The sequence below is a fragment of the Chiloscyllium punctatum genome, chromosome 13, assembly GCF_047496795.1.
Source record: "Chiloscyllium punctatum isolate Juve2018m chromosome 13, sChiPun1.3, whole genome shotgun sequence".
NCBI lineage: Eukaryota > Metazoa > Chordata > Chondrichthyes > Orectolobiformes > Hemiscylliidae > Chiloscyllium > Chiloscyllium punctatum.
The window spans coordinates 94,422,023-94,437,670 of record NC_092751.1 but is presented as its reverse complement, the minus strand read 5'-3'; the positions used below and the strand labels follow the sequence as shown (position 1 = coordinate 94,437,670).

Below are 15,648 nucleotides of genomic sequence, written 5' to 3'. Positions count from 1 at the left end.
TGAAAGTTCAAGGATGTATGCATGCTTCCACAGCCAAGGAGCCAGCTGCTTGCAAGAATTGAGCAATGCTCGGCTGTTACATCTTTCATCCATGAGATGTTTGAAGAGGCTGTATATATCTCAAATGGGAGCAGGTTTACCAGGATTGACAGCTATGAAGAGACTACAATTAGGCATTTTAAGAAAGCATATTTACTTACAAAGTATCCCCTGAGCCGTCTATGTGCCTTCAGCAGGTTTTTTGTTTCCTTTCCCTCCAACTTTGCCTAAGTGCAGTCCTGAAATCTGTAGCGAGGGTGGAGCATACCTTTGTAGTTGGCCTTGTTGATCTGGAATACTTGGCTGGTTGGCCATGGGGACATTCATGCCTAGAAAGCCCAGGCCCACTAAGTTTGTTCTGCCTAAATATAGGGTTATCTTTTCAAGCTTGGACTTCTGCTGACTTTAGTATCACAGGCAAGGGAGAGAAAAGGACCAAGCACCTCTTGAGAGGATGACATTTTGGGTCCTGTGTGTGTCTGGCCATTCCTGTGGGTGCTTACTGGCAACTCTCAAAGCAAGATTGGAGTCCCTTATTGTTCTCTCACTTTGCCATTGAAAGCATACATCTATGATCACAGCAATATAGCATAGGTTTGTGCGTGTAACCAGTGTGCTACCTGTGGCTCTCATTGGCAGTAGCCAATCTAAGGAGAAGGTCAGACAGTTAGCACAGAACCAATACTGTTTGTGAACGATTCTATCTTTCAAATCAGTTTACCAACTGCTTTTGTAAAAACCTGGCTGATATTCTGAAGAGCCTCGATGATTTTGTCCAATGACCTTGTCAAAATGCAGGGGACTTTCTCCAATTTGAGACTGAGCTGGTGCTTGATCTCTGGTAATAAGGACCTTTTTTTCCCTTGACAAGGTGCAGAGATCTGTAAGTGATGTGCTCACCAATTGTGCTCCAGTCTCATTTAGAAATAAAATCCATGGATGTAAAATTCTCCATGCAGGTGAAAGCCTTGTTGGTGCATCCCTTGAAGTGGTGATAAAATAGAGGTTCAGTGCGGATGGCATCTTCCTTAGGGTGGTTCACTGAGTTCCACTAGTGTCTGCATAAGAGGAGGAATTAGTTGCGTAAATGGGCTAAAAACTTGTGCAGGTTAAGAATGTTAACATTGGCATCAATGGCACAACAATGTAGCACAGCACAGTACAATGAAGCTTAGATGGCTGGTTGCTCATTCCCACGTAACTGGTCACCTTCTTTTCCAGTATTTTTCCTCAGAGAGAGTAAGGAGACTAACTTATGCTATCCTTTTGCTAGTCTTTGCCCTCTCTGCCTGTTTCTTTTAACCAAAATGACAGAGCGAGAGTGTGAGTTTGATATGGAAGAGAATGGTTAGTTGCAATGCAAGGTGGGAGAAGTGGCGAGGCTCCCCTACTAAATGAATAGGGACTGCAGAGGACTGGAAGAGTAAAGTTTGGAAGGATAAGGTGGGCAAGTGAGTGGACATGCTGATGCAATAATGACATTGTGCTCTAATAGTCTTATTAAGAGACATGTGCATGATAGAGCTAGAGGGAGTACTGGTGGCCTTGTGACAATGAAGTAGCAGGCAGACACTTACACTTGCAGAGCACAAGTTATTAACTTTCTTTCAGCACCACACAGGGTATTATGATCCCTGTGACTATTTTTGTCCAGGCTGCCGGGAAGTCTGAAGGAAAGAGCCCTTCTTTGTATCATTGGACCCACCAGAACCTCCAGGTCATTGCCCGCAAATGTGATGTCACCATCCAAAATTACATCACACTGTGTCAGACGTCAGACAAGTCTGACACATTTTCTGGATCAGAGTCCCAAAACATTAGATTTGCAAATTATAACTGAAATAATACACTCAAGACCCCATGCTTTTTCCAATGACTGGAGAAATTCACATTGGGAAACTGTTTTATTGATTAGTACCACTTGACACAGCAACCAGTAAACATGTCTAACTCTAGCAACAAGACCTTTGAGTTTAGTGTCAAACCAAAGATAATGCTGCTTTTAACGTGTCCTTTATTTCAGACTGCATTGTTTGCCACAAACTTCCACAAAAGAGACCTTTTTAAAAACAAAAGTACACTGAAGTTGGAGAAAAACAATTAAAGCTGGTTAGTTCTTTGAAATCCATTGTACAAGTAGTGGGTATTGATATACAGAATTGAAAAATATTGATACAACAGCCATAGCTCTATTAATGTAGACCAGCTTCACAACATTCACAACAATGTGAATTCAGTAACTCCTTCAAGACAATTCCCTTGAAAGATTATTAGCAATGTTAAAAGTGGTTTATGTGTAACAGAGAATAAAGGTAGAGGTGTTGAATTTAATCACATTTTAAATATTCGTGACTGGAAACTAAACAACAGTTCTCATCTGCTACTGTTACGCAAATAGAGTGGTCTCACTTATTAGAAATAATTACACTTTCAACTTAAAGACAAATGGGTAATAACTAGACACATTAAAATATTTTAGCAACTAAACTTGATATAATTGTTTGCACAACCAATACTAATCACAAGAACAGTTTGCCCCACTTAATTACATTATTCCAGAAACCAATTGCAATAATTTTGACTCTAAAGATCAAACACTTCCATGAGACTGCCTCATTCAACCTTCATACAATACAGTCCAGCTATTGATTATCCAACCTTATAGAGAATATCTTAAACATGTCCTGAATGACACAGAACCTGCACTTTCTGGTATTGTTGTTTTGACAATCAGAAAGTATTACAAATCAGAAATGTTTCCCAATTATACAACAAATACTTAAATTAATTGCCTCAGATGCTGACATGCCTTTTCTAGCAAAATGAACTGTAAGAAGGTGCTTTTCCAAATGGAAGCCCATAAATTTAATTTTAATTGCATACTAAAACTAAGGAATTCTGCTTCTTCATATTGATTAGATAAAACGTTAGTTCATAAACTCTTACAAGTGAATGGTTTAAAATATGAAGACACTGCAGAATAACATGATTCTGCAGCTAGTCAGCTGACAAAGTCGTAAAACGCAGAGAAAACGTTACAAACTGAAAAAAACTACAAGATATTAAATAGCGTAGTGTACCTACATGTGAAGCATTATAACAATGATTCATTTTATTGTGTAAGTAATAAAGGCGAATGCTTAAGTACTTCACACTTACTTGAGTTCCATCAACAACGATGCCTAGATCGTTACTTGCCATCACTGACGTTCTAATTTCTAAAAGAATTAAATTTCGACGTTTGCTTTATTTTCACGACTATTCAAGCTATCCAGCCACAATTCTCATTTGTAAAAGGTTTATTTGAAAGTACCACTATACTGAAGCAACGAGCTGCATATGTAAATATACAAGAGTACTACACTTCCGCACTCCTGTCAGCTGATTCGGAACGGAAGTCGGTGCCAAAACGTAGAAAAGGAGGAGCAATCGGACTTGGCAATCAGCTTCCAATTACACTGTATGCAATTGTGGTACAATGTGTTTTTGTAAAAACTGTGTATGGGAAGTTTGTTTAGCTGGAGAGTTTTTTTAAACAAACGTCGAGAGCAACTTAAATGTGTAATTTTAGTTAGTCGATACGACGTAAGATTTCTGACAATGGTTTGTTATGTAAAAAAGCATCTCAAAAAACATATTCGCATTTCCCGACTGAGTCCAAGTAATCTATCTTTTCTGTCATTTAAGTAGAAATCATGCAAGCATCTGTGTAGAATGAACCATCAAACATCGTTCCCCCTCCCACCTCCCCCAAGGAGAAAAAGAAAAACTTCCCTTCCCGCCCCATCAGCGGAGCGCATGCGGAAGTCCGGCACTGCAGAGTACTGACCCAATCTCAGCTCCTACAAACTACTAATGTAAGCCTATTGCTCTGATATTTAACACAAGTAAGTCTGATACCTGGAATCTACTTCTCTTCATTGGTCCAGTTGTTTACAAATGGTAATTAAAAATTTAAGAATTAATACGATTTACCTTCTATAATGGGCAATTCGGATACAGTAACGACAGTAATGTCTTTGTAACAGATGGAATATGTTTACGTTATGTATGTTTCAGAATAGAATCGACATTAACCTTGTTTATAAGCGATTATTAATAACCAGGTATGAATTTTGGTATTTATCCGTGTGTGGGAAGCTATTGTCAGCATGTTTGTCAGGTCGCTATTGTAACTAGTCGCTTCTGTACCGCCCTGATGTCATATTGCTGCAGGTTATTAGTATAAAGATGAGTTGTTTTGGAAAGCGTGGTTTATTTTTAACAAAAATTCAATCTTCTCTTGCAATCAGATGACATTTCTTCGATTTCTATATCCAAGTCTGGATCACATTGAATATAGTGTTTTTGGGTGCTATATATAAATCGTTGAAGCTGTACAGCAAAGTCACTTTACAGTTAAAAATGTTGATTGCTAAATTGTTTTATTTTCAACAAAAATCTCGTTCCACCAATATCGGGCATACTAACTTGCTTGTCACTTGTTTCCAGTAATAATTATATTTGCATGCAATGAGTGATTCATAAATATGTCAGACTGTAAAATATAGGCACGTACTTCAAACTTTCTATTTAAAAATCATGAATTATAGCCACGAAAAATGTGTTCCCATTTAGGGTAATACGAAGTATTTGCTGTCTTGTACTGAGACCCATCTGTCATCTAGACAATAAAGAAAGCCGCTGTTACTTTTTCCCTGACGTTGAAAATTTATGGGCGCCCTACACTGCCCTAATAACTCAAGCATTGTGTCAACGTTTGACAGGCTTGCAGAAAAACAGCAACCCTGTTATCAATCAAACAACCCTTTGCATATTTTTAGCTGCGCTCTGATCTTCAAGACACGTTTATGTATGAATTATATCATTATGAATCATTCTACAGATTTACTGTAAGGCGGAACGTGATCTATCACGTCTTTCAAATCAACAAAAGGTAGAAAGATTTTTAGTTTTCGCCATTTTAGCATGTTTGACACTTGTGGAATTGAACACTGAAATGAACCTATTTTACAACGAACCCATTTCGTGGTGAAATCCGCGCTTTTCAATTCAATTTATAAAACAAAGTTTATTCTGCAGATTTGAATTTTAAAATATTCAAAGGATCCATCATCAAGTTTCTTTTGCTGCAGGTAATTACTTCAATGTCTCAGTAAAACTCAAGTCGCATGACATCTGGATCTTCACGCTTTCAATGGATCGGTTCATGCTTTATTTTGCAAATAATTATTTTGAAGTAGTTAAAATGTACTTCAATGTCGGAATACCTCCTTGCGCTCTCACGAAAAGAAATTAGTATGATTTAGATTATCATAATTTTTCTTCAATATAATATCTGATCCGACTCACTTTTTAAAAAGGTTTTTGAACAATAAAGACTGATTCTATTGTTAATGATGAACGACCGTAAAATCTAAAATTGCCATATTATTTTAAAGTCAACGGGTAATTTTGTTTTCCGCTCTATCAAAAAACTATTGTTCGAATTGGCTAATACTAGGTAAATATAGGACATTCACCAAATATAGTACATTAACTAAATTATGTACAAATAAAGGTTTTAGTTAAATTTAAGCCATATGAACATGGACAAAACTTTTAAATATTTTATTTTGTAAAATTCTAAGAACATGGACGATATAAAAAAACACAACTCTCGATACTATCAATACCTGGCGCAGACGTCCTGACTCAACCGTCATTTAGAAGGCAAATAATGAATCTTGAGGGGACTTCATTATGGTGAAGTAAAAATGTTACCATTACTCTGATACTGAACAGGGTATACAAGATTCCGCTCATCTACTAAAAAAATGTTTTAAGATTTTTGTTGCTATTAATAAGAAAGGGATACATTTTTTCTTAGCTTAGTATATTGTAATTAAATTGCATACCAAAAGTAAAATCAGTCTTTCATTATTCCTACAAAGTTTAAAACTTTTGCAATTGATTGTTGCACGAATAGATAAAATCAGGGGCCACGGTAAGTGCATTTCCAACATTTGCAGCTATTTAACTGTTCTTCGAAATAAAATATAATTTACATTGTACATTAACCAATTATTGGAGAATAAGAAATGCAGAACAAAAGGTATCGGTGTACCTCATTGCCCGGACGGACACAGATCTTCCCGTTGTGTATACATTTGCTGCCTGCTATGAATTAGAGAGTCAAATGAATTCACACCCAAATGATTTGAAATTTCCTATCCTTATGTGTAATTCTGAAGATTAGATTTAATTAGAGATCATCGTTCCGGAGTAATATGAACCGTGTTAGCAGACTGTTAACTCTAGACCGATGCGAACGGGTAAACGCGCGATAGTCAGCCTTTCTACCTGTACATTAGTCATAAAATTAATTTAGATTTGAGTTGTTTTCTCCATGTTTTCCATGTTTATTTTGAAACTAATTCGTAATGTAATAAACTGTAAAGTCTAAGTGGTTCCTGCTGTCTGTGCCTGACAGTCCAGTATTGCTAAATTAATTCAAAACAGCGCGCAACATTAACTTGCCTTCTCCACCTCATTTAAGACAAAGGGGTTCTTGCTGTTTCTTTAAAATCAACTTCACTCCAATCCGCTTTCTTTTGAAATCCATCCCAGGATTTACAGGATCTGACCTGACCTGTCAAGCGGATTATCATACAGAGAGATTAATAGGGTAGGCGGGTTGCAATAATAATCGTTTTGTTTGATGTGACAAGTTTGATAGGCGTTGATTTACTTACAAACTGATAGGCTTTTAATTGAGCGTCTCCATCCAAGTTAGATGAAAGGAAACCGCGGCATTTTGTGTCTGAAAAGCTGCCCAATTGCCCGGGAGTCTGAATACTTATTAGCCGGGTACGTGAACGGTCAAATACTTCTTTTTGAATGTATTGCTCACTCTTTTTTAAAAAAAAATGATAAATCCCTTACTCTGTGTACAAATCGAATCGTGTTGACATGTCTACCAAACGCTGATAAAGGGAAAAGTTGGACATCGTTTTAATAGTTCATGTTTTTAATTAACTTAATCCTTGAATGGTTTTTTTTTCCTCTACTCTTAAACAATATAAATTCTAAAGGAGCCCCGGTGGTATTTTTTTACTCTTTACGTGCCAAACACATCGTCTTGATTATGAAAATAAACTTTTGCTTGTTCTTTCAAAAAAATAACTTCGCCACAAAGATGGTGTCGCTGGCAAAAGAAATTTGAGATCCCAGCAAGATTATTCAGGTCATTTCCAGTGAAGATTTTTAATTGTATTTTAGGACGAATAATGTATAACTGATACTTCATGGTATTTCATTACATTATCTTAAACTTGAAGTATTATGTTAATGAAAGTTGCCTACCGTGTATTTTGAAAAAGCAGATTATATATGTTTGTGAGGTTTTAATTTGGTTCGTTTTCCCATTGCTTTCCTATGCAGACCTAAATACTCTTTAAGCTATGTAGTTTGTTCAGTCTTCCTTCACACCGAAGTGAACAAATCTCAAAAAAACTCTTCCCACAGTCGACTCCACCTAAAGCAATTAATCTTTTAGTATTTCTCACCGGGAGGCAGGACAAATACAACAAGAACAGATAGTCGTCTCTATGGTATAGTAAGGAAAACAGCTGTTCCAAGCAGTTAATGCAAATGAACACAAATGAAGGTACAGCGTTTCAATGTTTACTGCACTTCATCCATCAACCTGACGAGCCATTAAAAGGAAAGAACTGTTCTGCGCAGATCGAGTTTACTCCCACCACTTGGGAATCGTTCAGATCTCTCCCAACACCATTGCACACCTGGACAAATTTGTTCTTCCTTTGCCAAATTATTTAAATGCGTTCTTTGCACACAGTGTAGTAAGTGATATTGTAATTTTCACTTATATTTTTAAAAGTCTTAATTCACAACAAAATCCGCGTTAACCTTTTTAGGATTTTATAATTATTTAAAAGGAAATTACGCTAATTGCCATCATAAATTTGTAAAAGTTACCGTGTCATTCGAAGAAGACTATAGCAAAGTATTTGTTATATATCTATGTAAAAATTTTTAAGCAAAACGCGTATAGTTTGCTAATGCGAATGCTGGACCTTTGATAAATTAAGTTTTGAAATGTGCGCGTTGTGTTTATCTTCAATATTGTTAAAATAGTATTTATTGAGAAGACAATTTGAGTGAAGTTCAGTCCGAATAGATGATCCACCTCATAAATTGCTAACGACCCCTCAGCACTTTCCGTGTTCTTCACTTGTCAAACGTGTTTTTATCTCCAAGTGACCTTTTGTTAATGTTGTAGATTGTGTGGGCCACCATGTCGAGACCGGAAACAAAAGCAAAGATTGATTAGCACATACATTAGCCAGTGAAAAGAAGAAAACATCAAACAGAAGTCAAAATCTTGCACCCCTTTATACTTTTTTTTAATTTAAAAAAACTTACAAAAAGTTTCACATTTCGGAAGCCCAGTCTCACTTTCTGATAGGTGTTTCTGCTATTATTATTTATTTTTCTCTCCAAAGACAGTAACGTGCTATATTTTGTGTGAAAATCCACGACAATAGTTTATGCGTGCATTATGAACCTTTTTATAGCAGTGACTTTGATCAGACCGATCATTTGTTCTAGCTGTCAAGTTTAACATGTCAAGACTTTCAACATGTCAATCTTAATCTTTTTCAAACACCCCTACGTGTGACCATTGGATTGACTGATCGGTGATACGATCTCAATAATGTGGTTTTGTTTGTAGTCTGCTGCTGTGGCCCGAAGTAAGATTTCTTAATTTAAGATTTTTGAAAATGTTCTTTTTCATAAGGAAGAAATATTCAACAGCAAAGTAAGCCATTAATGACAAGAAGTGAAGGTGTATAATTCGTTCAAGCGAATTGAAGTGCGGTCTAGTGCGTCCGCCTTTTGTTCGCATACAAATTGAGTTTACTCTGAGAACGATTTATTTCCCTAAATTGAATGCCTCTTTTCAAACGCCGTTCTTTTTCAAGTCACACCAGGCTTGTAATCAGCAACAAAAGCTGACATAAATCAACCTAGATTGACAGGACTGACAAATAACTGATTGATTGCGGTTGGGAAAATTGACAGTTGGGGGTGGGGGTGTTGAATTGAAAGCATGTGACATTGAGATCCCTCTCCGGATTGGCCTAATATCGTCACATGCTGGAGTCTAAAATTTCGCCTTCACACAATAACCAACAGACACACAAAAAAAAGTTAACATCACATCCCCTTGACCCTCCAATCACCTCGGGGTTCAGTGTTCATTGTGTGATTTGATTGGAAGGCGGCAAAGGCTTTAATCTTAAAGTAATTCGGTGTTTGAAGTGTTGACGGCCAGATTGTGTGTTGCATGTTGTGTTGTGTGTAGCTAAGCGGTCGTGCTGCTTGTCTGATGAGCGCCGTGCAGGATTTGGGCAGGGTCTTCAGTACCGTGAGTGAAAGCAACCACAGCGTCCTCGAACGGCACAGTCCTTCTTGGAGTGTTGGTTCAGTTAGGTCATGATTACATCGCCTTCCGTCTCTACCCACAGAATTACAGCGAGTGAAATCAGCAATAACAGCAGCAGGGGAAATAGTAATAGCAAACCTTTCTACCACACCGTACCTCCCTCAGACCCTTCAAGACAAGCTAATCGTCTTCCAATCAAGGTTTTGAAAATGCTTACGGCTCGCACCGGACACATTTTACATCCCGAGTACTTGCAGCCTTTACCATCTACGCCAGTAAGTCCCATCGAGGTACGTTACCTACGTTTTCGTAATTGTATGTATACATTACTATGTTTTATGTAACCTATACATTATATAACGCACACATGGAAACACGCAAGTTAGCGATTTCCTAAATACTGTACCTTTCTTATCCGTCGTCGGTCCTTTCGTAAGAGACGATTTACTCGATTTAGATACGACGGGGCTTAGGGTGACTGCAGTTATAGTTATTTTTAAAAGATTGTTTAATAGCTTACATAGTTACAGCATTGTTTATCACGTAGAATTATCAACTATTTACAATTAAATAATACATTTCCTTTTACTAACAGTTACAAAGTACTATTTATAATAATGACTCACGCGAACATTTTTTTCATTCATTATTTAATTTTGTTTTAGCTCGATGCGAAGAAGAGTCCTTTGGCACTCTTGGCTCAGACGTGTTCACAGATTGGCAAGCCGGACCCCCCTCCATCTTCAAAGCTAACTTCTGTTACTTCAAATGGTACAAGTGACAAAGATTCCGGAAAACCTACTCCGTTGAAACTTAGCGACATTGGTGTAGAAGACAAATCGAGTTTTAAACCATATTCCAAACACGCAGAGAAGAAGGATTCCAGTTCCTCCGGCACTTCCAGTGTTTCTGGAGAAAAGTCTGGTTTCCGTGTACCTAGCGCCACCTGCCAACCATTCACACCAAGGACAGGCAGTCCAAATTCCAGCACTTCTTCACCGATGCCATCCGAGGGCAAAGGCAATGACAGTCAGGAAAAGAAAGAAATGGACACCGTAAAAAACAGCTCCACAGATAATTCCACGACCACTAGCGTTAGCCACAACCGGATTAGTGTCAGTTGTGCTGGGATAAATGTGGAAGTGAACCAGCACCAGGAGACTTCAGTGTCAAAACCCATTATTTCGGAAACTTCAGCTCTAAGTTCTGGACTTGTTGCCCCTGTTTCGCCGTATAAGCCCGGACAAACTGTCTTCCCTTTGCCTCCAGCTAGCATGACCTACCCAGGCACTCTGGGAGCGTACGCCGGCTATCCGCATCAGTTTGTGCCACATGGCGTCAGCTTGGATCATGCCAAATCCAGCCTGGTCGGAGCGGCACAGCTGGCAAGTTCTTTGGGTTGTGGCCTCTCCAGTAAATCCACCGGTTCCAGCCCATTAGCCGGTGCCTCTCCACCCTCAATGATGACGGCCAGTCTTTGCAGAGATCCTTACTGTCTAAGTTATCACTGCGCTGCTCACCTTGCCGGGGCAGCAAACAATTCTTGCACCCATGATCCTACAACTTTGAAGTCTGGATACCCTCTGGTTTACCCCTCACATCCACTACATGCCGTTCACACGTCCATGTCCAGCAACGCCGGGACGCCAACCCTAGCGGGACACCATTTGTACCCATATGGCTTCATGCTACCTAACGATCCCCAGCCTCACGTCTGTAATTGGGTCTCCGCCAATGGACCATGCGACAAGCGATTTTGCACCTCGGAGGAACTGCTCAACCACTTGCGGACGCACACTGCTTTCTCCGGGACTGATAAGCTTATGGCCGGCTACCAAAATTCCTCTCTGGGCAGCGCGGCGGCGGCGGCAGCTGCAGCTGCCGTGGCGTGTCATATGCACCTCCCACCGACAGGGGCGCCTGGAAGCCCTGGTGGTCTCACATTAAGGAGCCCCCACGCTTTAGGACTGAGCAGCAGGTACCACCCGTATACCAAGAGTCCCCTGCCGACCCATGGCGCTCCAGGGCCAGTTACCACTCTACCAGTGCCGGCAACAGGACACTATTACTCTCCATACGCACTCTACAGCCAGAGGTTAACCACAGCTTCAGCACTGGGCTATCAGTGAGCTCACATATTCGAAGCTGCAATATGCATTGCGATGAAGGCTTATATGGGTCCAATTTCAAAACCGTCAGGATTTTTTAAAAATGTTGACCTAATTTCCTTCCGTTAAAATTATTCAATCTGATTTTTAACGTCATGAAAGCAGACATCTATCCAAAAAATGAACCGATTAATGTATACGAAAAATACCCATTGAATTGTTTTGAAAATTAATAAATGTAAATAGTTTTTCGTTGAAAGTTTTGAAATGCAATCCAGGTAGTCTCTCACAAAGCAGATTGCAGTATAATGGACCTTTGATGGTGTTCATCAATGGACGGGTTCCGTGAACGCTGTATTTATTTATGTTAGCTTCAAGCGGGAAAAAAATAACAAAGTGCATTACTTAACAAAAAAGCCGATAGGTAACGTGGAACAGTGTAGAAGAATAGGGACTTTCCGGAATTTCTTTTCAATTGCTATGATTGTGTTGTACGTTCTTATTTAATGTCTCTTGGAAAAAATTTACATGCATGTTTGTTACTAAATTCCAACTTGTCATTATAATTTCAAATTGCAATTATTTTTAAGGTGTACCATGGAAAGAGAATTGGTATTTTTTGTATGTATTCTGGAAATAAGAAGCAGTGCTATTCAAAAATATGACCGTCTTATTTTGTTATTAAATGAATTCTTGATTACCAGTTGTAACTTCCGTTCGCATTATATAGGTTTTCAAGTGCAGTTTTACTACTTTAAAAGATTATTCGAGAGTTTTTTTTTCCTAGGAAATGATGTATTGCTAACTAGGGATACTTTTGAGGAGGGAAATTTTAAGTTTCTGATACTTAGGATTTTTAAAAAAAATATTATTTTCCTACAACTGTTAACCTCTTAGAATGCATGTTCCACAACTAGAAACTTAGAGGTCAATTAACAGTTTTAATTGAAAGTATTTCTCTCTGAGAAATTGCAAACTTATTACATGCGCCTCCACCAAAGCGGCACAAATTATTCGACTACTGTATACAAACTAATTACTGTGTAGTTTAAGGTCTTGAAATACGAATAGGCCTGTTTTTACAGTTTAGTTGTTAAAAAAACATTGTAGATTTATTAACGCTGAATACATTTTTGTTATAATACCAAGTTATCATTTAAACATTGTTCCTGCTGGTTGGATGAAAACCAGTGCCCGAAAGAGCTCAACCAACGTAGTAAAGTTCCATCACTTTTCATAATAGTTGTAAACATTTTTCGCCTTGTCGGCCCTTGGTATCTGAATTAAATTTTCAGTAATCTGACGCAGAAGACGTTCAAAATTATACACATAGAATCTATGTTAATGGTGGATTGATGCTTTCAAATTTCGGAAATCTGTCCTGTTAGCGGCAAGCAACCCCGGTTAAATCATCTTTCTTTGAGCTCAATCCTTTTACAGATAGATTCTTACTCTGCTCTAAATAATATGTATGCTTCATTCGAATTCAGTATATTTGAACATATGGAATCCACAGTTTGGCATTTTTTTTTCTAAATCAGCGTTTACAAATTTACCAACAGTAAACAAACGTAAATTGCACATGAGGTTTCCAGGTAAAAATAACTACATATTAAATAAATCATAAGTTGCTGTTAGCTTTATTAAAGTAAGGTTTCTGTAAACGATACTATGAAAAGTTAAAGTCGTGTAATTCCAAGAAATGTACGTAAAAGGGTAAATGAATTGACATACACTAGAAATTACACTCTTACTGGATTAACATGGGCTCAGACCTCCTATAATAAATCTTACTTTTTAAAAAGTTTGATGGATGTTAACGATGTATGTACTTTGGAGTCTAGTCCTACTACACAGTTTTAAAAATTATTTCAAAAAATGACATATTTACACCTGGGGTATTGGGCGTGTCCAAGCATCATATTCATGGAATTAACATGAACTAAAGAAGCGTTATCATCACCGTAGCACTATTTTCTTTTATACATTAAACGATACTGAACAAATTTCATCACTTTTGAGTGTTGCTTTAGAGCTTAAAAAAGAATGGCGAAACGCTACCGTTTGAATAGCGGTATCCTTGATATCTTTTAAAAAGTCCATCCTCATTTTTTTACTAGTCCATAGTGGTAGGTCTGTCTCCTTTCCGGCTTTGTTTCCCAGTAAAATAGGTGGTAAAAACACGTTGCTATGATAAGAACATTGTGAAATATAATCACTGTTCAAAGTTGTTTTCCTGTGGGAGAAATATGTTAATTGTAGCAGAACTTGTGAGGTCTAATTAGACAAATTAACAGGGAAAAATGTATTTTTCTTTTGGCTCTGACCCTTCTTAGAAACTTATTATTCAGAACGTTTGGATAACTCAACGTTACCAGCTTTTGGTTCTAATAACGTTTTTGTTATTCCTTGAAATGTGCGTGGTTATGCTTGTTTTACACCGTTAGAATATTAAATGTGTGCGATATTCGCTTTGGCCTTCTCATTCAAATTGTCATTGGTGGAGGTTAGTCTATTGGATTATGTATGACTCTTTTGGTTAATCTTTTTGAATAGTTTGATGCTGCGACCATCCAAATTTTGTTCAAAGACCCGTTTGGTGTCTTAAGGACTTTGTGCACTTAGCCCGAAAAAAAATACGTCTGTTAGCAGCAGGGCCTTTCATATCACAGCGAGATTGTAGAGGTTATTGAGCAATGGGAGTTACTTTTCTTATACTTTTTTTGAGGTCGGCGGCTATAGATAGCAAAAGAGGAAGAATGTGAAGGGAGTGAGTGCGCGGATTTTTCTGCATTTCTTCCTGGATTTGTTGCCGTCAGGAGCGATGCTTCCTCAGAGCTGACAGCAGCCGCTGGTCGCCGTCACCCGCACGGAATCGATCAGAGAGCAGAGTCGACTCAGAAAGACAACCAGCAGAAAGGGCAAATCAGATCAAAAGACAGGCTGCAAACTCACACCAGCACAGCCTAAAGATTCAATTCGGCAGCCTCGACAGGTTCACTTCAACACAATCGAAGGCGATCAGTGCAACAAGAGCAAAGGCTGCACTTGGTGTCCCTTCGGCCAGAGCATACCCAGTTATTCCTCAAGGCAGGGGGAAGGGGAGGGGAGGGTGAGGGGGTGGCAGGTCCAGAAGGTGCACCCAAAACAGGCAGGCGCCCTTCCGTTCCTCACAGATCAGCCGAAGGCTTTGCAGCCACAGGTTTTCTAATGTGAAGCGCCTCGCAAAATTCAAATTCCAAACGTGGTTAAACACGCCGTTCGACACGTTTCCCTGTATTTACGAAACTGTAAACTGGGAATGAAGCCACACAACAAGCAGCGGCGCCTTAAAACAAAAGCGTTAAGCTCTCACAACAATTGACAATTCCCAGCTTAATGTTGCAGAGAGAATGAATGAATGAATGCAATGCACGCCGTGCATTGATCAGGGGAGAGTGTAACCAGAGGTAACTTAAACAGGGATTGCCTTGCGGCCGCTTTGATCTGGGAGATAACATCCTCTGATACCTCGCTATACGGGTCAGCGAAGTGAATAAAGACGGGCAAGTGTTGCACAGGAAGGGAGCTGCTCATCTGAATTCATTTACACGCGTTGTTGGGCAGGAACTCGGAACGTCTCCACGCTGCTCTGACAAAGCATTAATGAATGCACACAAGGCACTGAACACCAACTCGTCCCCAAAACTTGCGGCCAAACTCAGCACCTTCTCCACACCTCACATCGCGCACACACCTCGCAGTGGAGGGGGTGGGGGCAGAGAGAAAAAAAATAATTAAAATCCCGCTAATCTTGTGTAAACACGTATAAACGTTCAGATCTTGGAAGTCAACCTGCCCGCAAAATGCGCCGCAAAATCATAGGATGACTCTAAAACCGATAGACCACATGTGTTCACTCTAACAGTAATCTGGAGACCAAAATATGCCAATCATAGACGTTTCTGTTTTTTGTATCTAAAAGGGAACACGCTGGTAAATATTATCATAATTATTACAACAACCGTGCTTTTAAATAAGCACCACGCAATCAAGGCTTAGCTTTTCCAC

General features: G+C 38.9%; 2 protein-coding genes across 9 annotated transcripts in view; one reads left to right on the top strand and one right to left on the bottom strand.

Annotated features, from left to right (window-relative positions):
- The window catches only part of lrmda (leucine rich melanocyte differentiation associated), an 891,213-nt gene extending 887,796 nt beyond the window's left edge, over positions 1-3,417 (bottom strand). For 2 of the 3 annotated variants that reach the window (XM_072583307.1, XM_072583309.1), the window contains exons 1-2: positions 3,199-3,417; positions 940-1,097 (exon numbers count right to left, since the gene is read on the bottom strand). In XM_072583307.1, coding sequence (XP_072439408.1) covers positions 940-1,062 — 123 coding nt within the window. In that variant the 5' untranslated portion in view covers positions 1,063-1,097; positions 3,199-3,417. The remainder of the gene's footprint in view (positions 1-939; positions 1,098-3,198) is intronic. The other variant, XM_072583308.1, reaches the window with a different exon arrangement.
- Positions 3,418-3,760: 343 nt separating this feature from the next.
- Positions 3,761-14,068, top strand: znf503 (zinc finger protein 503). 6 transcript variants are annotated; one of them, XM_072583305.1, is made up of 3 exons: positions 3,761-3,896; positions 9,573-9,780; positions 10,156-14,068. In XM_072583305.1, exons 2-3 carry the CDS (start codon positions 9,700-9,702, stop codon positions 11,617-11,619), a joined length of 1,545 nt encoding a protein of 514 aa, XP_072439406.1. In that variant the 5' UTR covers positions 3,761-3,896; positions 9,573-9,699; the 3' UTR covers positions 11,620-14,068. The 6 variants fall into 6 exon arrangements, with proteins under 6 accessions (XP_072439406.1, XP_072439405.1, XP_072439404.1 ...); XM_072583304.1 differs by having other exon boundaries at positions 3,768-3,926; XM_072583303.1 differs by having other exon boundaries at positions 3,768-3,981.
- The last annotated feature ends 1,580 nt before the right edge of the window (positions 14,069-15,648 follow it).